Source organism: Glycine soja, chromosome 5, assembly GCF_004193775.1.
Source record: "Glycine soja cultivar W05 chromosome 5, ASM419377v2, whole genome shotgun sequence".
Classification (NCBI taxonomy): Eukaryota; Viridiplantae; Streptophyta; class Magnoliopsida; order Fabales; family Fabaceae; genus Glycine; species Glycine soja.
The window spans coordinates 4481224-4506846 of NC_041006.1; the positions used below are offsets into that span (position 1 = coordinate 4481224).

Sequence of the window (25623 nt, forward strand, 5' to 3'; positions counted from 1 at the left end):
CCTTCCCATATATATATTACACTAACTCTTTTTAATGTTGAAAAATATTACACTAATATACCACCTTATATATTACACTAAATAATGAGAGGTAATTTTTTCATTCTATTATAATTGTTATCCTATATTATTTTATATAGAACAAGAAAAATTAATAAATAAAATTTAAAAAAATAATAGTTTTATAAAATAAATTTTATTATCATTAATTTATTTTAAAGTTTTGTTATTCATATTAGTAATGTTATAGGAGATATAAGTGAAAAATAATAATTAATATTATATTAAAAAGATAAAATAATAATAATTTTAAAATAATTTTTTACACAATAATTATTATAGGACAGATGAAATATTACTGATAATTCAAATTAAGTCTCAAGAGATAATGTAATTTAAAAAAAATTAAATTCTTAATAAAAATATATAACTAAGTACTTTTCTTTCCCATTGCACTTGCATTCCTTTGTGACTGTTTGTCCGAAAGTAACTGGCAATTAAGTGGCAACCGACAGGTTTGTTTGCTGTTTACCATGGCAGCAATGAGCCTGTCCGTGTAAATGTCACCGGAGCCATGGGTTGTCGGTGTCTACGCCACGTGTCTTCAGAATACACGATAGCACTGAGGGTTTTGTGCCTCCAACGAGCAAACAAGCTTCATTCTTTTTTAGAAGTGGCCGAATAGTGTGGATTCACGTGCATTGGCAGCATTTATTCCCAGTTTTCTCAGATTGGGAAAGGCCCAATTTCATTTTTCTCGGGGTTACCCAAAAAAGAAAAATTATGATTCGGTTCTTTTCTAGGTCCTCCACCCTTTCAAGTTTCACCACCTTTATTATCTGTATTTGCAAGAATATTTTGCTTGGGATATATACTATACTCCATTATTATTATTAATATTATTAATAAGTAGCTGAGCATAGCTTAAGTGTGCATAATATATATAAATAATACAGCTACAGGGAATAGACCTAAGAGGAAGCTAGGTCATATAGGTGGAACCAGCAATCCATCAATTAGTCACCCACATTCTCTTTCTCTCTCTTCTGTTTTCCTTTTTCTCGAGAAAATTGTGTTAGGGTTTCTGTGATTGAGCCTGCAAACACTTCCTTGAGGGCACAAAAGATTCCATTGTTTGCTTCTTTCAGATTAATTTTTTTGTCAGGTTTGTTTGATTTCTATTTTTGGAACCTGTGTTCTAATCCTTGGATAACTAGATCTCGTTTTCCGTTTGTTTCAGTTCAGATCTTCAAGAAGAAGAATCCAGAGAAGCTATATATACATCATCGTTGTTCTTTGCCAAGACAAAGAAGAAAAATGGTGAGGGGGAAAACTCAGATGAAGCGCATAGAAAATGAGACGAGTAGGCAAGTAACGTTCTCCAAGAGAAGGAACGGGTTGCTCAAGAAGGCCTTTGAGCTTTCGGTGCTGTGTGATGCTGAAGTCGCACTCATCATCTTCTCTACCAGAGGGAGGCTTTATGAGTTCTCCAGTTCAAGGTATATGTTACTCACTAACTTGTTTTTCTACTTGTTTAAGTACTTACTTGATTAGTGTGTGTGCTATTTCAATGTTCGATTAATCCTTTTCTGGCAAAATCGTACTCATATTAATCATATCTAGCAATAAAGTAGCTAGTGCCGAATATGATGGCTACAAGCTATAGTTTTTGCTAGGCTCGTACCATGGAGCTCAGCCTCTTGTCGTTGGCGATATTTGATCTTCTTAATTAAGATTAATTATTATCGATTCTATAAATATCGCAGTTTTAATGGATCCTTTAAATGGCTAGCCTATTAATTCTTCCTGGTTTAATTAAGGAAGATACTATAAGAGAGAAATTCATTGTTCTATGCACATTGAATGTGAATTTTGAAACTGGAAAATAAATTAATAAACTAGATGTTAGATAACATAATCGATGGTTGTATACGGTATGAGGTGCGTAAGCTGTCTAAAAAGGAAGAGTTATATAACTATCATCACACTTACAAAAGGGTTAATGATGGAAGAAGATAAGTTTAACGGATTGTCAAAGGCCTCAATTCTAATTAAGAAAGGTGCAGTGAAAGGGATAGTCTGGTATTAACCTTGATTAAGGGTAACTTAGCCACACGTGTCAGTTTTTTTTTTGTCAAAAGGTTATTTTGGTACATTTCCCCCTCGAAGATAAACTTAATTGAAGTAATTAAGTTGTCCTCACCACTTATCTATTTGACTTAACACAAAGATTGATCCTATGTTTGGTTGGACAGCAACTCGAAAGGAAAAAAAAAATAGACTCAAAAGAAAGGAAATAGAGGAAAAAAATTCAGATAACAAAGTATTTTTGTTTGTTTGATGAGATAGAAAGTGGAAAGAAAATAAAGAAAAAAACTGACTTTTAGAAACATAATTTTAATTTTTTTTTCATTTGTTTAATTTAAATTATTATTATTTTCTTCCAACCAAATAGATCATGAGGTAAAGGAGAGAGAAGTATGAGTATAATACATGGGACATGTAATTAATAAGAAGATTTTTTTGAAATAAAAATAAAATAAAATGATAAATGTTAATGAGATATTAAGAAAGAATGAGTAGAGTTCATATATGATTACTCACCCCCTCTTTCTAAAACATAAAGTACTACCTGGTATAAAAGTATTTAGTTTATATTTGATAAAAAATGCCAATAACACAAGTATATCCTGTTAAAGCGGCTAAATTTTGTATTATAATAAATATTTATTAGTAATATGGTGTGATATAATTGATAAATAATTTTATTCTTTCAACATATGATAATTGTGTGTATGAAATAATATTTTTTTAAAAAAATGTTAGCTTCTTAAATGGGTCTAATTAGCACATTAAGAGATTAGTTTCTAGCTATTGGTCGGAGAATACTCTGATTCAAGAAAAAGAAATCTATTTAATTGGCTAAATCTCATTAGCCTTAATAAAAAAAAAACCCAATCAGACTTATATATATGCTAGCATAATCCCATATTCATCATCAAAATTGTTTGTATAATGCATAGGTTACTAAACATTAATAACTGATATAAAAGATTACTAAGCAATAAACAGAATAGCAGTTTACTATCACTGAACTGTATATTGGGTTATTTTACTTATGATGTGTTTCAATCTACATCAAACACACTCTTAATTTTCAAGACAACCTAATTTATCTATTTACTTTAGATACTTCACGTGTTATATATAATTAACTAGTTAACTACTATGGAGCTCACCACGAATCCAGCTTCATTACAATACAACTTTATTGCCATGCACACCTTAAGAAAAAACCGGGGGGAGGGGGTGCGTTATAAATATGCCACTTGACCATTTGTCATAGAGCCTCTCAAAAGCAGAGTGATCAGCAGTCAAAAAACAAAAAACCTGCTACTTCAAATAATAAAAGCATTACTTGTTGAAAATAGCCTATTTAAAAATATCACACTAAAATGTTTATTTTTTAACTTTCAGTCATTATTATATAAGGATATTTCAGTAAAAATATTATTTTAGTATAATATATAATTTATGGGATTAATAGTTCTTAAGATACCTATATTATGAATAATAAATAATTTAAAATGAAGATAGTATTTCTCTCAGAACAATTAGTTTTTTAATCGTAGGATAGGTTTGAGTATGATACAACGATCTTGGAATCTTAAATTTAGATAAACATCAAAATAAGAGCTGAACCTTGATTTACCAGAAATTACTATATTCAGATATGTTTCTCTTTTTTAAAAAAGAATTGTTTCTCCTTTTCCTCAGGCGCGAGTATAACGTATTGGTAAAAGTTATCCTTGTTAGTGGCATGTGTTAAACAAAATTTTGTGGTTTAATTGCATAGTTTTGCTTTTGATCCCCCCAATTATACTAATATTTATTGAAAACCTTTCTGCCAATATACTGGGGTTTTTGCCTTTTATGTCTGTCAAATGTTTGTTTGAGCCTTGAGGTGTGGACTGTCGTTATAGATACCTAAGGCATTGGTTTTTCTTTTTGATCTATCTAATATTACCATGTTGTAAATTTTGTCCGTTTTCTTTACAATTTGATGGTCTACTATTTTAATGGTGTAATTTTAGTTTATAAGTTAATGCACAATTTATATAGTAATGAATTAAATTCATGAAAAAATTGGGAAATCAAATTCATGAAATTTTATTTAGTCTAAATGTATTTTTTAAGGAAGATAATTTTGTTTGAATTTAATTAATAGTATTTCTATGGATGATAATTCTCCGCCAGTATTTATGTTAATGGTATACTCTAGGCTTGAACCCAAGATCATTTAATATGTTGAAATAATTCTATATCAATTAATAGTCAAAACTTTAAAATGTGAAATTAAGTACAATAAAAAAATAAAAAAAATGGTGTTCATTAGTTTTTCTTTAATGGAGGGTAGGATAAACTCTTTTGGAATAGAAAGAAGACGAAAATAAAATTAATTAAGAATAGATGAAGAAAAAAAAATAGATGTAATAAGTTGTACGATTAAAAATAGAACAAAAAGAAAGTGTAGAAAAAGAGTTGTATATTGAATATTTTCATTATTCATATCGACATGTTAAATGTCACAATTTTTTCCCTTGGACCAAAATAATTTCACATGTGGATACTATTTTCTTGTGAAATGTGCTTCACTAGTTCACTTCAATGATTATTCACCCTTCAAGTATTCTGTCATGCTATCGTATCAAATCAGAGGTGCCTAAGAAACTTTTAATTCGTTGTCTATTGGAGATGCTCCAGTATAAACAAAACAGTTGAACGCTATCAAAGGAAGATCGAGGACCTGGGTGTCAGCAACAAAGGAATCCATGAAAATACACAGGTTAGCTCTCCTTATCTATATATATATATATATATAATTTGATGTTTTTAATAGAATAGATGTCAATGGTATCGTTGGAATTAATTATATAATTTTTTAGTAGCAAAATACTAGTACTTAATATAGGCGAGGGAAGAAATGTTGAATGCTAACATTGTCAATCCAAACATCATGCATGTTCTCTATTTTTGACCTTTCTAGAAACAAATGCATCTTCAAGAAGTTAATTTATGGTGTCACGAAAAATCTAAATTAAACTTCGATAGATGGATACGCATATGGTTGCTGTCAAATGCAGCAACTAATGCACTTTGAACATTGCTATATATATATATATATATATATATATATATATATATATATTTTGGGACTGCTTTTGATGTTTGTGTAACCAGCCTCCTACAGTTTTTAGTTGTGTCTGTCATGAAATATACCGTAAATGGAAGTTGCATGCTGATATTCCTTATAAAGTAAATTGACTGTGCTTTTGATTTCCACCTTAAACACAATCAAGATATACATCAATTATGTTATAAGCAGTACTTTACCAACATATATGCCTGGATATTTTGACCCAAGTTATAGCTGACTACCTTAGTCTGAAGCCCTTCTGTGAAACACGACTGGGTTAGAAAACAAGCACAAATAAGTTGAAGAATTCTTTAATAAGGTTATCTTTTAGCCAAAGCCCTTTGGAGTTTGGACACGTAAGAAACAACATTTATGGGTTGAATACCAAATATCGACTTAAATTGTTCCATTTTTTCCCCTTTCAGTTTATTCTCATGATGCTTCTGGATTTTCATCTAGACTCAATCCTTCTGTATTGTGGCATGAATATGATTATCCAGCAAGGGTTTAACAAATCTTATACTCTAGCTTTTTATTTTCATCTAAGAATATTTAAAACGCAGCGAAAGGGAAGAAAAAGTAACGCTAGAATCACGTTTGGTTCATCAAACACATAGTATGATAGCTTATATTGGTGAGTGAATGAGCGGGAAATCATATTTGTGTCGTACATTCTTTGTTTACATGCAGCATCTGAAGGAAGTTGATATGAGCATGGCAAAGAAGATCGAGCATCTAGAAGATTCAAGAAGGTTTTCGGAACCAACTTTCACTAGTTTCATTCTGATTTGGCATTAGAAAAACACATAATTGACTATTCTCAACTTTGGAGATTCTTTCATCATGTAGAAAGCTTTTGGGAGATGAATTGGATAAATGCAGTATTGACGAGTTACAACAGCTAGAGAACCAGCTCGAACGCAGCCTGGACAAAATTAGGGCAACAAAGGTACTCTTCAATCGCACAATTTTCCAATGTTTTTATTGGACAAAGACAAGTGGTACAAGATTTTTTTTGTTTATGAAGGTTGAAATCAATTGGCTTTAAAGGGAAAACTAAAGAAAGATATTCATAAATGCGTGTGTGCACGTTTACATATAAAATAATCAAATTAGTCTTCCAAATATATATATGCAAAAAGTCTCCTAAGATTTTAGACACCAATTTAATCATTCATAGTATAATAGACATCAATGTAGATTCACATCCTAATCAAGGGAGAAGATAGCCCATACCTCTAACAACAAAAAAACGGTTGTAGTAAACACGAAGAGATTCTCACAAATGAATCATGACTCACAAGGTTTGGATTTATGAATATTTATTTATACACTATTCAATTTTTTCATTTATATTTAATGTAGGATTTCACCTTGATCACCATGCTTAGGATCTAACATCAATTCCTCTTACTCCTAGATAGGAGAAAGAAGAGTACTAACAACTCAGTCTCTAGCATCTTTTCAATTCACATTTTATTAGAAAGGGTATATTAAATAAAAAATAAAACTTATCAAATTTTGTAATTTTTAATAAATTTAATCAATAATGAAGAATATATTCAAAAAAGTATATTAAACCATGAATTACTAACATTTCTCTAACCAAAAAAAGTCTAGGATACAATTCTTTTCAACTCAGGGGAGACCTGCCTAACCAGGCATCTTCAAAATTGAATGCTATTTACCACATCCTAAAGCTCTTATTGATTGTATTGTTGAACCAACCGGCTATTGAATGTTCACTTTCCTCAATAAGATGAAGATTTTTTTGAGTTCCATAGCCTTGGACAGATCTGAACTAATTTTCCCTTAAATCAATTCCTCTATGTAACGAGCAGAGCATCTAACACTACAAAACAACTAATTATTATGACATAAGGATCTTTGATAAGTAAGACTCCTAATTATAATTAACATAGCAACTCTCTAAATCAATAATCAAGACTCCTAACATTGAAGAACTTGGTACTGCCTGTGATTCAGAATCAATTGTTCAGGAAGCGAATCGAGAAGCTAAAAGAAGAGGTAAAGTTTTATTTATGATTGAACGCATATTTTCTTTAATTAATTTGTTTTATATTGCTTCATTAATTAAAATTACCATGTCCTTTGGCTGACTTCAGGAAAAGTGCTTACTCGAAGTAAATAAACGCTTACGTGAGCAGGTTATTATCATTCTTCGTTCTTTCCATTCCTAAACCAGATTGTGCACCTCTTTTATTTCAACTTAAGCGTGCGATTCATTAAGTTTCAGACTGAAGTTTTATTTTCTTTAGACGAGTAAAGTTTTGTAGAAGGAATGGGAAATTTAAATAATAATATTCTCTAATAATTTGACTATTTTTAAAAATAAAAGAAATAAAATAATAAATTACTATAAATTTATTGTATTAGTCTTATTTATCTTATAAAAGTTATATAATTGTCTTCATTTTAAAAAAAAATTGTCATCTCGTTCCCGTCAAAACTCTAATCCTCAACATGTTCTGAAAGTTTCACATGAAGTATCAAATTAATGCAAAAAATATTTCTAAGTAACTCCTATCATAAGCTAAAAATCTATTTAATTAAAAAGATCAAGTCACTTTTTTTTATACTCTTCCATCTTGGTTCAAAGCTAAATATTCCCAACATCATTTCATTGTTGTAGTACCGGATTGAACGACAACGTTGTTTGAGTGATCAGGATGTCGAATTCGCCACAAAAAAGGAGGGAGAAGAGGTGGAGACGGAGTTATTCATAGGAAGACCTGAGAGAAGAATGCCGTTAAAGTTGAAACCTACAACATATAGTGCTCATGCATACATAGCGTAATCTAAAGATTAAAAATTACTAATGCCCATACAAACGCTGCTAGCTTCCTTGCAGACTGTTATATTCATGTCTTATTAAGATATGTAATTCTTGTTGTACCCCAAATCACAACGGCGGTTGTGAACGCCTACTTAAATAATTTATGTACAACAGTCATTATTTCAAAACTGTTCGTTAGAGTACTATATATATCAGTTTGGAATTTTTTTTATTTGGTTACAAGGTTGTGTCTAGTCTCTGCCATGTTGAAATGAAACAATTAAGGTTCCCTTCGGGGTGATTTCTTGTTTTTAATTTTAAAATTTTTAGAAATCAAAATCAGGTTTGAGTTTTTGTTTATTCTTTGTTTATAGTTTTTAGAAAGATATTATAAATTGAAGATAAATAAAATCAGTTAACTATTTTATCTTATCTTGTTTTATTATGAAATAATAACAGTCGCAGAGGTAGTGTAGTGAGAGTGACAATGATGATGATAATGGTGGTGGTGATAGTGATGATGTCGGTGGTGATGACCATGGTGGTGGGGTGAAATAGTTGCATCAATGATGGTGACAGTAGTAGCAGTGGAATAGTGATGCTGTGTTTTAAAATCCAAACTAATTTGGCCAATCAAACTAGTTTGACCACAACCCGGTGGTCTGTTCAGGTCAAGTTGTCTATCATATCGACCATGCATTGAATCTGGTGCAATTGTACGATCTTGTTGGGTTTGCAGTTAAACTGGTGACCTATTAACCCAGGTCGGATCATGCCCAAGGGAGAAAACACGCTGGATTATGTAGGTCAGTTAAGGTCAGGTATAAAGTTTTAATTTTTTAATAAAGACCGAATCATGTGGTTCAATTAGTGACCCATTGATTCAACCATTGGCCTAGTGATCTAATGCCTTGATTGGGTTAATCACCACTTTGTTTTTAAAATTATGGGTAATAGGGGGATGAAATAGTGGCAACAACGGTGACAACGACGATGAAGATGATAGAATGATGGTGGTAGTAGCGATAAATGGTGGTAGTTGCAGCGACAATGGTGGTGGGATGAAATAGTGGTAGTGACAACGACAACAACTATTAAGACACCAAAGTGGTGGTGACAACAATGGTGGTGGTAGAGGAGGCAATGACGAGGTGTGGTGGTAGTTGTTGTAGTGGAATGGTGGTGGTGGAGCAGTAGTGGCGGTGGTGACAATGGTGAGAGAAATGGGGGTGACAAGGGTGATGGTGGTTAGAATATGATTTTTAAAAATAAAGTCATATTCACAATTTTTTTTCTTAGTTTCTATATATAAATGTAAAACTGTTTTGAAATTGAGTTAAAAATTAATTCAACTCCATTTTTACCAAACACGTTTTATTTAAAAAATTACATTTGAAAATCAAAAATTAAAAACTCGCAACTACTCCGGACGGGAATCAAAAAATTAATGCAAAAAATAAAAATAAAAAGTGTTTGGTTGATGTTTGATTGAACACAAATTTGCTTAAAGACTCCAAAACTAGAACCTTCACAACATCCCTTACTTTCAGACTTGTTTCATTTGCTTATGTTGTAGCTAAAAGTGGAAATCTTGTTTATTGTTGTTAAAAGAAGAAGAAATGTCTTATATTCACCTAATTAAGGGCTATCAAAACAAGAAAGACATTGTCATGGCTGTTGAAATGAATACTCTTTGATGTCTTGTCTAAATGTTTGACACTTATCAACTTGGAAGCATCTGCACGGATGCTTCTGATGAATGTCGTGTCCACATGTTAGACACATTTATGATATCACACTCCCTAGACAACAGGTGAATACTGTGTTAGACACGTTTTTGTAGTGCCTATTTTTCTTTTCTTTTTAGCGCTTAGACACATCACATATATTTCTTCAAACAGTTGAATATGCAGTGAACACTTCTCTAGACACCCAACAGACACTTCTCTATTTTTTTAATCAAAATTCCTAAAAATCAGCCAAAAAGAGATTTTAAAAATTTATGTTTAAAACTAGCCTATTTTGATAACTTCTTCCATATAACGTTCTATCTTCTTCTCTTTTATTTACGTATGCGGTTTATCCCTTTTGCACGACACCATCCCTTCACATTCTCGAGTACGCCGGTGTCACTGGTTATTTTTCATTCACCATTGTCTCGCTGGCTTCACATTCATGGTTCCTTTGTTCGTCGCTGCGCCTTGTTTTTCTTTTCTAGTTCACCTATTTTTCTCTCCTTTTGCGTGTTTTTGATACATCTATTTGTCTTGAAATAAATCTTAATTATCAATTTTCATTTTTGTCTTGTTAATATATATATATATATATATATATATATATATATATATATAAAAGCCTATTATAAAGTTTAAAAATATTTTCAGTCCTTTAAATTTAGTCTATTGTCACTTTTGGTTTCTTAGGTTTTATTTTTTTTAGTCTCCTAATTTTAAAAAAATGATTTTTAGACCCTCCTATTGTAAAATATATAAATTAAATTTTGGAGACAAAATGCAAAAATAATCCAAATTTAAAGGATAGAAAACACAGAAGAATGATACTTCTACCACAACTGTTTTTAAAAAATTGCCGTTCGTAGACAAGTAAACGCGTTAAAGATAACTTTATAAAACCATTCTAAAAACACTCAAATTTAAAACAATTTTGGTGAAAATCATCTTAGATTGAACTTTAAAGATGATTTTACCTGTTGGGCATATTGAATGTAAAGAATTAAAATAGGGTAATTTTATTGATGTAAAATGATCCGTATAAAGAGGATATGATTCAAACGAAATCCGTATGATTCCCTTAAAGAGGAATTTGTCCTGCAAGATCCAGCCCCGCACCCACGACAATCAGCTCTCCTACGTCGTCGGCGACACCACGATCCTCGCCGTCGACCGCTCTGTTATGTTCCCCGCCTTCCTCTCCAAGCTCGCCGGCGAAGACCTCGACGCTCTCATCTCCGTCACCAACGACGACGACCTCGAACACATGATGCTCGAATACGAGAGACTCTATCGCCCTAACCTAAAACCTATTAGAATGAGACTCTTCCTTTTCACACTCTCTAATTAAAACCCTAATTCCTCTTTCTACTCCGAACGTGACCGTTTCGTTGAGGCATGGTTGATGGACGATAGCAATGAAAATCCAAGGCTTCCTCACCGTCGCAATCCCAACGAATCAGTTTCATTGGACCAATTAGCAGGTGAGCTCATCTCATCTCTCTCCCTCTCTAATTTTACTTCATTGTGACGTTTCTGGTGAATTTTGCAGATTTGGGGGTGTTATACTGGAAGCTCAATCCAACTACATGGAAATATTCTATTTATCTTTTAATTTTATTTTGCTTTCTGTAATTAGATAGTGCTTCAATTGTTACCTCTTCAGTCTTCATTGATTAACCCAGGATAGGAATAGTATTTAGAATTCCCAGCATACTATGAATTTGAACATACATAGAGCAGAGTTGCTACAGTAATCGGTGAAGTTCAGGAAATAAAATTAGAATTCTTGAAAAGATAATAAATCCTGCAAAATTTGTTAAAAAGAATTACTGAAAAGATAATACCTCGATTGAATGTTTCTTTTGATAGGTAAATACAACACTAAATATTTTGTGTTTAGGACTACATGGATTTTGTGCTCTGTTTCTTAAGAATTTTTCCAATGGTTAGAAGTTGCTTTTATTTCTATAGTCTTGTTTAGTATACCAATAGGATGGCCTTATGGCTAATCCCGTCCACAATTAGGTTGTATAGATTCTTTGGTAGACTATTCCTTCCAAGTTGTTTTTGAGTGACCTATTTAGCTGTTTCAGATTTTGCTTGTGTTAAACTTCATGACTATACCTCAATGTGATGTAGTGTGAGTGGTTTGCTGCAGTAGCTTCATCAAGGTATTATCCACATTCTTATGAGGTTTTCAAGGAAAAACTGATACTGATGTGAATGTGATAAACTGATTGTTGTCTTAATTGCACCAGTTAGTCTAGTTGTTGTCCTACTTATGCTACCTTGACTATATGAAGCAGATTCTGGATATATCATTGCACAGTCTCTCTCTACAATTAATTAAGATTTGGAAGTGAGTCAGGATTACACATTTTGTCTGATATTTTGTAAACCCATGCATACAAGATCATGTGAAGGAGCTGAGAATTGTTAATATACATTCTAGTTGATTTTGACTTCTCATATTTTGTAGTTGGATGAATTACAACCTATGATTATTGAAGGGAGACCTTGTTGAGTAATATCAAATATTCTTGACAGGATTCACCTTTGTAAGAAATTAATATGCAAGGGAATTTTCTTCCTTCCCGAAACTGAGCTGCAGATTCTTTTATGCAGGGAGGTGGTGAGCTTTGAATCCTTATTGGCCTTCCTAATTTCCAGCTTTCTATTTAAACTTTCATGTGCATAATGTTGAAGAGACTATACGATGATATTGTAGTAAAATTGCATTGGGACATCAAATGTGCAAATAGTTCGGTTATTATCCATGATTGATTTGTAGCATGTGGCTCACGTGAATTATCTTCCTCCTTAAACCTGACTTGGTCTAAGTAAATTACATATTATGTTGTTGGAGCCAAGTTTACCTTTATATTGAGACTTGATGTGAACATTGCATCCGCATGAATGACATTGGTTATGTATGTACTAACGTGGCTTGTAATTATAATATTAAGTTGACAAAAAAAAAACTTCGTACCCCATTGCCCAGAGGCTCTTCGCTATGCGAAGGTATGGGGGAGGGATGTTGTACGCAGCCGTACCCTTGCATATGCAAAGAGGCTGTTTCCGGATTCGAACCCATGACCAACAGGTCACCAAGGCACAACTTTACCGCTGCACCAGGACTCGCCCTCAGGTCTATAATATTAAGTTGACATATATTAATTTTTTTTCATATAGTTTTAGACTATTATAATAAAATTATGATTATAGTTAATTAATATTAATATTATTTTACATATGAAGAAACATTTGATTTAAACTTTAAACTATAAATTGAAAGGGAAAAATTGTCCTTTGTTTTGTTGTATTTATTTTAGCCAAGCGTGGTATTCAGCAAAATGAAGTTTATCTTTGGTTTCTATAATTTGTTTTATACATGTTCTTTCTAGTGTCTTTCTTATTTTTGCTTATGTTGTTCTACATGTTGGACTAATGGCGTTAAAAGCTGACTAAATAGTGATATCAGATGGACTAAAACAATTGACACCAGATATATTGTTGTGTATACAGAAGCATGACTCTCCTGATGCTTGTCAGAGTGGTGTATACAGAAGCATAGGTTGCCGAAGTTCATTGATTTATGATTAATGCAATCAGTGGTTTTAGTCAATTTGGAAAGTCCTGTGGCATATTTTTATAATCTCACCATCTTGAATCTGGTTAGTTTCTTGTCTTAGTTGCTTAGACATACATATTTGGAAGATTCTTTCAAATGCTCATTATTCAAATTTCTTGCACAGGTGCGATATCAAAGCCGGAAGAGATTGGCAGATCAGTGCCTTCGGGTGAAAGGGCAGTTTGTTCGCCAAGTACAAGATGATCATCCAGTAGCAGATGTGGGTGGTGGTTCTTGAAATTGTTTAGTTTCAAGTTACCTTCATCATTAAATTACAATCTGACTTCCAAAACTGATTTGCTTCTCTCGACAAGGATTAACTGTAGGGTCTAGTTTGTCTGGTGAAATTATGTTCTCCTCTTAGCGTTGTTAGTATTTTCTTCTGGCTTGTTATATTGGTTGTCTCTTAGAATGTAGGATTGTAAGTATTTAGTTGGATTGATTTGAAGTTTGGATTTTACCTCTTAGAATCTATTATTAAAAAGAAGGGAAGGAAATATTTAGTGAATGAGCATAGGCTACAATGTGTTTTACATCCATTAAGATTTGTCAAAATTGGTTTTAGTCCCTAGATTTTAAATATGATTTTTTTAAAATAATAATTATTTAAAAAAATCATATTTATTGGTAGAATATTTTAATTAAATTCTATTTTCATTCTTTAAAATAATTATTATAAAAATTAACAACTTTTAATTACGTGATAAATAAACATTAAAAAAATATCGGTTTTAAAAAAATCGTCTTAAAATGTATATAATTTCATATGATTTTCAGAAATGATTTTTAAAAAAATCGTTTTAGAAAGTTTATTTTTTAAGATGATTTTTAAAAAAATTGTCTGGAAATTTTTATTTATTTTAAATTTTTAAAATAAAAAAAAGATATTTTAAGATGATTTTTATGTCAACAAATGTAGAAATCAAGTTTTTAAGATAATTTAAAAACTGTTGTGGAAAGTAAATATTTTTCACAACAATAGATTAAAAAATGATTAAAATTATCATAAAAAATATTAAAAAACAAATATAGAAAATCTTTTTTTATAGTAGTATAAAATATAGGTTAAATATAATTTGATTCTCCTATTGTACAAAATCCTTAATTTCCATCCTCCTATTTTGAAATAGAGATATTTAATCTTCTTTTATTAAAAAATTCATAATTTTGAACATATGCTCAATTTTTCTTATATTTATTTCTTTTATTTTCTTTTATATTTTAATTAATTAAGTCATTTTTTAATAGTAGCTTAAATGAATATGTTATGTTTATGTTTCAATTAAAACAAAATAAAAAAATGAAACATAAACTTAAAATAGGAGAATAAAATATCTTTATTTTCAAATGAAGGATCAAATTATGTTACATATTAAGCAAAATAAGTATCTCAAAATTGTATGTAAACTTGAAATGTAAACCTATATTTCATTAAAAAAAATAGACATATAGTTTAAAAAAGAATTAAAAATGTTTTTTTGTCCCCACATTAACTTTTTTTGGATTCCCATTAATCATGGATTTCGTGCGGTCATCCCTATGGACAATCCTGTTCCCGTATGTTATGTTTTAGGCTTTAACCGTGTCTTGGTGTGTGTGTACGTGTTTGAGTCCATGAGGAAGAAATATCCAAGTAAAATCTTCAATTGTCTGTACAAGCCCAAACTTCTCGGTGGAGAATTTTCAGGTACTTTGATGTTCATTTTAGTGTTTGAGGAATTAAATTATGTGAAAATTAATTAGAGAGTTCATTTAGTGTTTGAGGAATTAAATTATGTGAAAATTAATTAGAGAGCCATACACGAGGACCAAGGGTTCATATTTGTATGGCTCTTCTTTGGGCCACAGTAGCATTTCTTACGTGATGAAATATGGGGTAACGCATGTTTTTGTTTTCTGTTTTTCCTAATTCTTATTTTACCAGCTTGATTTACATTCTTTACAAGTAAAAATATTAATTAAAATATGAAAATTAATTAATCAAAATTTCTGCATGTGTAAGTTTCAATTAATTCAACTGGAACTTATATTTTTATAAGCAAACTTAGACTATATATGCTTGAAATACACAATAAAGTATTTACTTATTTGTGTGATCAAATAGTCAAATATTTGAAAAAGATTAATATGATTAGTGATTAATAATTATAATTAACCTTGTGTAAAAAATTGTGAAGTGATTTCGACTGTGTAGAACAAAATATGATTGTCTGGCATCAAACGAGGCAATTCAATTCATAGCCAAATAATTGAGTTGTTATTTTTCCTATGGAACCCTAAAATTAAACTTTGCATAATTGAAGTTTTTGCTCACTTCAACTTCACTTAAATTGGTTCCTAAACATTACCATTTCTATTCTTTATTGTTAAAATTTGATCTGGCGTACGTTATTTTTTCCACTCAAAACACAATACCATAAATTCATAATTCTTCTTGTTCTTATTCTCTTTCTTTCCATTTATGCAACCGTTTCTTTTTCTTAACCGCCACCACGCTTTCCATTCCAAGGTTGCGCCACTCCTCCCCGCAAAGCCTTTTCGAAGTGTCATATCACATGCAAGCCACTCCCTGTGATCCCCTATCCTCTAACTTCACAACAAAAAATCCAAATTTGTTGAATTAATCACCTAAAGCCTTTTATCACCTTCACACGCATAGGGACATTGTGAGTAACTATGATTATTTTCATTCTTAATCATGTGTATGGTTTTGTTATATAGGATTGTGTTTTTAACACTCTTGAAATGTTTGATTAACTTTAGAAAAAGTTCAAAGTTCTTGCGAACACAAGGAGTTGTCATTGAACTTTCTCAGGTCTTATTTAGACAATGCTACTTTTTGGTTGTCAAATCCTGTGAAAGTTAGCCTAAGGCTAGAGGTCTCGATCGTGTTGGACATGATGACTATGTCCATTCCTGTACCTAGAGAGACATATTAGTTGATATTGCCATCACTAGTCACTACCATGTTTCTCATTATCTACATTGACTTCAAGGAGGCCTGATTTGCATCTACCTCTGGTTATTGTTGTTCCTCTTCACTCCTTCCCTATTCTTGTTGGTGGATGGGTTTGTTACCCTCTAATGTGACTCAAACACCTCGCTTCAGAAGGATTGTGAGGAAGGCCAATATCAAATGTTTTCCCACCTTTTGTGAAAAAATATGGTGTTGGACTTTCTCGTGCTCCTTGGAAAGTAAGCACAATTGCACAAAATGGACGACAACAACAATGGTGACAAGAAAGGTTATGAATGTAGCGGTATGCAGTGATAGTAGTAGTGTGGACCAATGTAGGGTAATGGTACCATCTATTTTTCTCTTTATCACAAATTAATGACCATTATATCATAGTTTATTCTTCCTAATTCTTACTACCGAGGGTAAAGGTCGGTGCATGATGATAATGTTTTGCGGCTTTGATTAGTTTGTGTACGTATATGGTTTGGGAATATATTGTCGAGATAAGACTCAACGATTTCATCACTACTTTGGCAGGTTTTGGTTTGTACATAGTTGGCTATACGTTTACAATTTATGATGCTTGAATAGATGATGTATTTAATATATGTTAAATTCAGTTATGTAAATGTTTTATGAACAAATATACATACACACTCATGTATTATATGATACTTTTTGAGAAAGAAAAAGAAAGAAATATAAATGATAAATAATATAATTTGATAGAAAGAAAAAAATAAAAAAAAAGTATCACCTAATTGTTTGAAATTCGGGAATGTCTATAAATATTGATATTTTATCTATGTGATGTTTATTAATTACCAACTGATATCACTTTGACATCTACAATAAAATAAGTTTTATTACCAACATAATGTTTGGTAGAGGGAAATGGATGGGAGAGAAAGAAAAGATTTTTTTTTTTTTACGCGAGACCACGGAGAGGCACACGAAAATATGTGTAATAAATAAATGAACGGACAAAGAAATAAAAAAAATAATATTATAAAAACGAACTATATAACTTAAAATGGTAGTTATTGAATAATTTGAGTTTTTCTTTCATATTATAAACAAATATAGAATACATAATTAGTAATATATATATATATATATATATTGGGGGATGTGACTTCTCTATTATCTTTTTCGTACTGTTTTCGTATTATTTCTTCAAACGTCGTTTGACACTTCATAAAATTTGAACAATTAAGACTTTTTTTTTTTATCAAATGTCAACACGAATTAATGAGATAAAATTCAATTATTTTTATTAAAGAATAACATTAATTAAATTATCAGCTGGGACATATACATTCAATTCAAATTTTCTTTCGTCTCACTTTTTCTTCTTCCTACCTTTCTCTTTAAATTGTTTTACATAATTATCATATTTTATCTTTATTTTTTTCCCCTCATTACTTCTCTTAAAATCTCTATTTTTCCACTATGCAATGGTGTGTAAGAAGAAACAGTCGAGGCAAGTACAAAACAACATAAAGTGAAGCCTCTTGATTGGGTTCTTCAAACCAAGTTCATCTTTGAACTAGAGAGTACTCTTGAAGGATAAATGGCTACACTAACTACTGCTTTCCTTCCTTCTAAGCTTAAGCCTCATTCGGGGCACCAAGCCTATCCATTTACACACAGAAGAACACCACTCAGGAATAAAATTAACCGAGCAGTAATGCCTGTACGTATGTCATTTTTTCTTCTTCATATGTTTAGAAGTTAGAAGCTATGAAGCACCAACACGGACATTAGACACGACATAGACACGAATACGTGGACACCTGTAATGTCCAAAATATAAAATGTAGTACGGGTGTTGTGTCGTTGTCGAATACTGACACGGACGCGTGTCGGACACTAAACACGATAAGAGACTGGAGTGTCGTGCTTCATAAGTTAGAAGTAAATTAATTAATGTTGTAGGGGCAGAGAGTGGAGGTGTCAGGTGTGGGTTGTGATCCGAATGAAAAATATATAGTTAATGATGTTCTTTTTGTTTTTGTTACGTTACGTACATTGGTTTTGGTTGGATCAGGTTGCAAGGTTGTTCGGGCCAGCCATACACTACTAGAAAAATGACATTTTATGACACAGACTCTACGACGGTTATTGGGGAACCGCCTTAAAAAGATGTGCGGTGGCTTTTTTGTAATTATCTGAATAATAATAGGATTTTACGATATTAAATCTAAGACGGTTATTAAAACCGCCTTAGAATGTGCTTTTACAATTAAACTTACGACGGGTTTAATATGAAAACCGTCTTAATATATTTGGGTTAATAAATCCTTTCGCGCTTCCTCCTCTTTCCCCTTTCGCGCTGAAGTCTCTCTAACCCTCTCTTGTAACCCTTTCGCTCTTCCTCCTCTTTGCCCTTTCACCCTAGTCTTCGAACCTCTTGCTGTCCTGTTGCTTACCTTTCGAAACTCTAAGTTGTCTTGTTGCTTACCCTAATCTTCTAAGCTGTCAGCAAAGTGAGGCGCCCTTTCGAAGAACCTCCCCCGCCGCCGCTGAACACTTTCTTTCAGCTGCAAAGTGAACCTTTTAAAGGTTCAAAGAACCTCCCCCGCCGCCGCCGTGGAACCGTAGCCTCAGCTCCGTCGCCGCCTTTCGCCGGAGTATCACCCCAACGTCGTCGTCATTGGTGAGTTGTTCTTTCTCCTTACCACTTGCCCCTAAATGTTCTTCTTTCTCAGAAATTAGGGAACATTTTGCACAGAAGCCTCACCATAACCTGCATTTCTGAATAGTGCTTGCTTTATCTCTTCCTGGCTCATACAATTTCTCTGCTCTGCATTTTTTTATTTTGATTAACGTAGGAGCATCATTTGGATCTGGTTTCTTTCTGGGTTTTGAAATGACAAGCATTGGCCTCAGTTCTAGCAATGCATGTTTGGCTTTAACCTCCGCATATTCCCCCTCTTTAGAACCGTAATTTGTTCTTAATAAATTCACACGTCCTCGGCTTTTATACTGATAAGTGATAACACGGGTTTATTGGTGGAAAATTGAAACAAACAGTTAAGTTAAGTGATTACTTCTCAGTGATATGCATGAATGCTCTGAATTTTTCCCTTATGGCCATAGAATATAGATGGGTGTCCAATTAGTCACAATGCCCTCCCTAGTTTGTTAGTTTCGAAATTTCAAGTCATTTGTGGACCCTCAATAGGACCAGTACTTTAGAAATTTTCTTGTTTAGATAATTTTTAAGCACAAGGAATTCTCCTGTTGGATTTTCTGTTTAATTTCATGCTTGATAAATTATTGTAAAGGACTATCAATATTTGACGCTCCTCTCTTGGTTATTCTAGTGTGTCATTGCCATTCTCATTAATTTTTTGATGTTGAGAGAGAAATTTGGATCCTCTATAATGACAACTACCCAGTTCCTTTGTTAAACTTTTCATAAGTACTAGCAATAATACTTTTATTATTTACTTGGGAAGGAGTACGGGTATAGATGTTATCAAATCACTTTCATAAATCAACCAGTTCCAGAGCTTTTATATGTTGTTCCTTATTCCTAAGTTGTATTTTTCTACTTAGTGTATAGCATATTTTGATGCTACAAAGTTTGTTGCCCTATTTGAAACTATCTTCAGTTGTCCATGGTTGCAGAAGGAGAAACAGCTGATGGAGATTGTGAGTTTAGTTTTCTAGCTATATCCTATGTGTTTGATCCTTTTCTTTACATGTGAATGCCATGTTTGTTATAATGCTCATTTATTAAATGTTTATAGTTCGTAGAACTAAGCTTTAGTAAGTTCAAAACCAGAAGCACTGGACCTGCTTTAGTAAGTTAAGATAAACCAAATTTGTGTCTTGCATGTTTTAGAAAAAGTTTGTCAGTATTAATTATTTCTTCTGCTCATCTTCAGAGCAATCAAAAGTTATACAACTCTGCATAAGATCTCAGTGACTGAATTGTATTCTTTGGCAGTGACCACATTTTTGTCTCTTATAAATACCTGGGAGAACACCCCTCCTAATTGGGTGGGTTCAGATCCTTGTGATGATTGGGTTGGAATCAAGTGCAAGAATTCACACATTACATCAATGTAGCGTCTCTTACCTGATACGCTCGGTTGTTGTTTCATTCTCCAGAATTTGTTTTTGAGATATTAACTTGATTGCTAGTATTTCAGAACATTATCAAGCACCGGTTTGGCTGGTCAGCTTTCTGGAGATATTGGATCACTATCTGAATTAGAGACTTTGTAAGTATTTTATTTTGAGTATGTGCTTGTACCATATCAAATTTAAGTCACACCTGGAGGATGTCAAACACTGCTCAGTTTCCATCCTATTAACTGTGACCAGAAGGCAATGATCAAGCCATGAGTGTGTGTCATATACCTCAAGCGAGGACAATTTGCCACTGGGATTTGCATGATGCATCCAGAAAGTATTAGTGTTAAACTAACACTTGGGAAATGGCTTAAGACTTGTATATTATTTCCATGGTTTTTACGTATTTTATTATTTATCAAGAATTTATTTTTAAAAAATAGGGATACAGAAAACAAGGATCAGGAATCCTCAGAATCCATGTAATAAAATCAGCATATGTTGCATTTCATTCTATCCAAATGCATCTTTTGCATGCAAAAGGAGCATTACTCCATAACATCTAACCTTCTTTCTACCAGTACCCAAACATAAGGCACAGAAAAATGTCTAATACTTGCTACGAACCCAAAGAACCTACTTCCACTCACCACTGCTTAGAAATCTGACAATGCAGAAAGGGATGTTTGGCAGAAACTCCTGTGACATAGCACAAACATCTGATGACAAACACTTCGTGTGGACAATGTACTTGAACCAATAATATTAATTCCATTAATTATCTGTCTAAACTAAGCTCAGAGAGAAAGCAGTTTTTATGATTTGATCTCTTTTTTAATTCTTGATTTTTCTTTTTCTGCTTTAAGTAACTACCGATTTTTCTCTTATAGGGATCTATCTTACAACAAGGACTTGACTGGACCACTTCCAGAATCCATTGGGGAATTGAAGAAGCTGGCAACCTTGTAATGCAGAATAGATTGCTACTAACTCAAATCTGAATTAGTTTTGATAAAAAAATCCTAACAAACCAGATGTTTTCTCGTTTGTCAACAGAATTCTTGTTGGTTGTAGCTTCAAGGGTCCTATTCCAGACAACATAGGAAATATGCAGGAGATTTTATATGCTGTTTCTTATTCCTAAGGTGTGTATTTTTTTACTTAGTATATTGCATACTTTGATGTCACAAAAATTTGTTGCCCTATATAAAATTATCTTCAATTGTCCACAGACCACTAATTCCATTGCATATTGACAAAAGAGCATATGCTTCTAAGTTAAGCAGAACCCAATTTTGATGCATAATGCATTTATCTTCTGATAGATATGACACGGACAGTTCATTCCATTGCATGTCTTGAAAGTTCAAAAATATCTAGAGCCATATGAATTTTTTTTCTTCTGAGAAATCTGAGAAAACTCATTACCCATAACTAATGACCCAGAAGAACCAGCTTCTGTTGTTGGTAAGCAGTATGAGAAAACTCCTCCAAATGTGGCATTAGTTTGAGATACCAATGAGAGGTAACTTCTTCCCAACCCCATAAGGCCAGAGACTCCTCCAAATAGACCTTTGTTGTTCCTACCACAACCAAATACAAAATCACTCACTGAAACACCTCCAAAACTAAGTGCTTCAACACCTAGGTCACCATTAGTGTAAGATCCATCACCATAGTTAACCACATAGTTACAAGTTGATGGATTACTACTTCCACAGGCTCCTGTGTTTCCTGTGGCAAATTGAAGAGATTGGCAGGTTGATGAATTGCATGAAACTGATTGATAGGAAGAGGAGGTAGAAGGTTTGAATATTGGTCCTTGTTGATTATAACATGACATGCAAGGCTCACATTGGACCCATGTCAAGTCGCTTCTAGTGTCAATTATCACAGTCATATTCTTGCTACCCAATCCCATTGTCACTATGTAGTTTAAGGTTTGCAAGTTTATACCAGAAGATAATGGAATTTGGGTTTGTGAAGCTTCTACATTATGGGTGGAGGCTACTCTTCGAATCCTGTTTTGCATTGAACGAACGCGGAGATCATCTAATATAAGCTGCTTCTGAAGCCTTCTGTTCCAATCAATTTTCTTCTCTGAGCAATGTCCTCTGTCCTTCATTTCCAGTACAATAGCACCTTTCTCCTTTCCTGAGAATTCATATTAAAAGGGATTTCATTTCTGAACTAATAAAACCATAGAGGCTTAAACTTTTAATTTGAAGCACACTATTAATACAAGGCATAATATACTATAATCCAAAGTGATGTTAAAGCAAGACATGCTTTGTCAAAGGCAGTAATCTCTTGTTTAAGACTTTGACAAAGAGAGAGAGAGAGAGACCAAATAATGAGGTTTTTCTTTTACTTAGATTCTAACAGTAAAAAGGAAGAGTGGTTAATGGAAATGCAGGTGTCCGACAAGACAAAATGGGGTTTACTTTGGTTGACCTTCAAAGGATTGGTTATAAGGACGAGCCATTCATCCTGGCAGCACAAGCAAGACAGGTGTTCTATGTTGAAGATCCCAACGACTCAAGATGGTCAGTTGTTCTTCAGGGGAAAACAATTGGTATATCTCCCGATATTGATGCTTCAACCCTTGATGTTAATGACATGCCGACCTTCTCCACAGAAATGCCTCCCGTAAATGATGAAAATGAGGAGGATGATGTATATGCGAATCGTATCGATCATGACGAAGGTTTATGGGAAAATACATCTACTTGAATGTGGTATATAACACCATTTTGTTTACCTTATCCATTGTCATTTTAAATTTCTTATTATTTGTATTTCATTACCATTTGATGCATTTATGTTGTGGTAATTTAGTTGGCTTAATTTATTTCCGTATTTCTATGCAGGCATGGCAACACCCCCGAGGTCCCCTCCACCAGCAGATTCTCCTACGGAAACCACAAAAAAGAAGACTAGACAAACTACCAGGATGCGAAGGTTGACTGCCAAAAGCTTAGATCAACCACGACCAACTGTCCACGTCAACCCTTCTACTGGTAGAGGATCTGGTCCTCATAAAGAAAAATTTCATAGTTACTTGGGGGTAGTGGCACGGGAGAAAATCCCTATCGTTCATACAACTTGGAAGGATGTCCCAGAAACTCTAAAATTTCTTGTATGGGATGACATTTTGGTAAGTACGCTAAACTGGTAACTATATGTGTCCCAGAATCTGCATGCTGTTTATGAAACTACAATGGCTTTGAATTTGGGATCCATAACTGTGGTTTGTAGTTCTGGAAGGTTTTGTGGCTGTATTAGCCACATTTGCCTGAAATTTCAGTAACCATGACTGTGATTGCAACTGTAATTTAAATCCTTGGATACTAGCAACTGAAAATATTTGTGAAGATGTTTTATGAATTAGATTGTTCTGCTCAATGGGATGAGTAAACATGAATTGGATTGATATGCAGATAGAAGTATGAGAGGTTGTACTTATTGATTTAGATGTCAGAATAGGAGTTCTGGTTGTCTAGATTTTAGAACATGTTTGTACTGTTTTTTTATGGCATAATTACATGGACAGTCGTTTTTGTTTGATCTGTTAGACATAAATTATGGGAATCTTGCCTCTTAACTTAGGTTTATTCTGTCTCAATCTCACTTGTAACATTGGACATACTTATTATTTTTTTTTTCATTTAGGTTCTTATGGTGACCATATAAATTGCCTCTTTGACCCATAAATGGTTGTTATTAGTAGTTGCTCTGGTTTTTGGTGTGGTATGTGTCTCATTCTTTAAACAAAACTTCATTAGGACTGAATAAAAAGCAAAAGGGTAATTTGAATGCATTGTTGACCTGATAATCACCTTATTATTTCTGACTTGGATGCCTCCTGGCTTGATGGGCCCAAATTTCTTAAACTCCAGTTCCAACTGAGCAGCCGTCACATTTAAAGGCAAATTTCGAATGTAAATGGAGTGCCCCTCAACTGTTAGAAGAATTTGTTTATTAGAAGCACAAATATGTTTAAGAAAAATATTTGGCTGAGTTACAAGCAGCCAACTTAATGACTTACAAAAATAAAATGATATATTGCTTTAAAATTCATTTTCTCCTGACTTTGAAACACAATACCAAAGCATGACATATGTGAAAATTGAAACAAAGAACATGTACCTTCCTCATGAGCATCACTACTTTCAGGGTTGTTAACACTATCCAAAGCTGCTTCAGACACTTCAGTAGATTCTACTGACTCAACTACCTTGTTCTCAGTTTTGTTAGGCCCTGACTTTAGTGTATTAGTTTGCACATACACTTTAGTTGCAACTAAACCCTCTTTTTGGACTTTCACCTACAACAAATCTAATAAGCTTCGAAAACTTAATAACAACAGTGCTTGTAAGTGAAAGGTTTCTAGCAATACTCACAATAGATGCATAAGACTTCTTCTCTTGAGCTGAAGAAGCCAATTCTGTGGCCTGAGAATCATCATTACCATTTGACTGAAAATGTGGTTCTACATTGTCGACATTCTCAATAGGTATGTGTCTCTCATGATGATTAGATGGCTCATAAGCATTCTCAGCAACAGTTTGACCTTTGTTCACATGAGAATTTGTGGGGTCTGGTGCAGAAGAATTAGCAAAATGACTGGGTTCTGTAAAGAAGGAGAACAACATGAATCCAACTCCTGAATAAATTTTGAAAGAGAAGATAAAAAAATTTTGAATTATAATCTTGCCTGTTTCTGGTGTTACTGTAACAGCAGCTGCATCACCATCTCCAGTAACTGGAGGCAGTTCTGATGGTTCATGGTCTTCTACATACCTAAAAACATCATTCAGAACAAAATAGCCATTGTCTTGTGGAGCAAGAAAGAATGACTGTGCAAATTTTCTTCTTAAGTTATCCTTGCCAGTCAAGCATCCAGTCACCATGAAATGGAAAGCGGGCAAGGGCGCAGTAAAACAGTATTGCTGGAAGCATAAAATGAAGTGTAATAGATCCCACATACAAAAATAAAATGAATTACCCTTCAGGATGATAATTTAAGCCATAATTATGAAATCAAAAAACGGGGAAGCTTGACTTAAACCACCACCCACACACACTATAAAAGCCTTGATGTAAGTATATTGTAAACACATTTGGTTTTATGCATGTTAAAGTGTAAATTTGCTGGCTGTGTGTATAGGGATTAAATATAATTAGTTTTCTTTTAATTTCCTGTTGTTTATAAATGTA

At 33.0% G+C, this 25623-nt stretch overlaps 4 protein-coding genes and 1 long non-coding RNA gene across 12 annotated transcripts; 3 read left to right on the forward strand and 2 right to left on the reverse strand.

The window, feature by feature from the left end:
* Nucleotides 1–885: 885 nt before the first annotated feature.
* LOC114412084 (agamous-like MADS-box protein AGL19) lies at nucleotides 886–8234 on the forward strand. Of its 4 annotated transcripts, none has more exons than XM_028375860.1 (8): nucleotides 886–1165; nucleotides 1241–1499; nucleotides 4765–4846; nucleotides 5888–5949; nucleotides 6047–6146; nucleotides 7184–7225; nucleotides 7324–7365; nucleotides 7851–8234. In XM_028375860.1, exons 2-8 carry the CDS (start codon nucleotides 1318–1320, stop codon nucleotides 8013–8015), a joined length of 675 nt encoding a protein of 224 aa, XP_028231661.1. In that variant the 5' UTR covers nucleotides 886–1165; nucleotides 1241–1317; the 3' UTR covers nucleotides 8016–8234. The 4 variants fall into 4 exon arrangements, with proteins under 4 accessions (XP_028231661.1, XP_028231662.1, XP_028231659.1 ...); XM_028375861.1 differs by having other exon boundaries at nucleotides 1246–1499; XM_028375858.1 differs by having other exon boundaries at nucleotides 888–1165; nucleotides 4756–4846.
* Nucleotides 8235–10644: 2410 nt separating this feature from the next.
* LOC114412085 lies at nucleotides 10645–13897 on the forward strand. 5 transcript variants are annotated; one of them, XR_003666584.1, is made up of 5 exons: nucleotides 10645–11208; nucleotides 11277–12359; nucleotides 12729–12875; nucleotides 13253–13401; nucleotides 13483–13897. It is a non-coding gene; the product is annotated as an uncharacterized LOC114412085 (long non-coding RNA). The 5 variants fall into 5 exon arrangements; XR_003666585.1 differs by lacking the exon at nucleotides 12729–12875 and having other exon boundaries at nucleotides 10646–11208; XR_003666583.1 differs by lacking the exon at nucleotides 12729–12875 and having other exon boundaries at nucleotides 10646–11208; nucleotides 11277–12356; nucleotides 13188–13401.
* Nucleotides 13898–19943: 6046 nt separating this feature from the next.
* LOC114413809 (probable leucine-rich repeat receptor-like protein kinase At5g49770) lies at nucleotides 19944–21562 on the forward strand. The gene is made up of 5 exons (XM_028378338.1): nucleotides 19944–19977; nucleotides 20276–20393; nucleotides 20481–20552; nucleotides 21294–21368; nucleotides 21460–21562. The coding sequence occupies exons 1-5, from the start codon at nucleotides 19944–19946 to the stop codon at nucleotides 21545–21547; spliced, it is 387 nt and encodes a 128-aa protein (XP_028234139.1). The 3' UTR covers nucleotides 21548–21562.
* Nucleotides 21563–21769: 207 nt separating this feature from the next.
* LOC114413810 (aspartyl protease family protein At5g10770-like) lies at nucleotides 21770–22797 on the reverse strand. The gene has a single exon (XM_028378339.1). The coding sequence runs from the start codon at nucleotides 22526–22528 to the stop codon at nucleotides 21770–21772; it is 759 nt and encodes a 252-aa protein (XP_028234140.1). The 5' UTR covers nucleotides 22529–22797.
* A 1274-nt stretch (nucleotides 22798–24071) lies between these two features.
* On the reverse strand, nucleotides 24072–25316 carry LOC114413811 (putative G3BP-like protein). Its single transcript, XM_028378340.1, has 4 exons — nucleotides 24807–25316; nucleotides 24553–24730; nucleotides 24243–24364; nucleotides 24072–24167 (listed from the first exon to the last, which is right to left on the reverse strand). Exons 1-4 carry the CDS (start codon nucleotides 25314–25316, stop codon nucleotides 24072–24074), a joined length of 906 nt encoding a protein of 301 aa, XP_028234141.1.
* Between the last annotated feature and the right edge of the window lie 307 nt (nucleotides 25317–25623).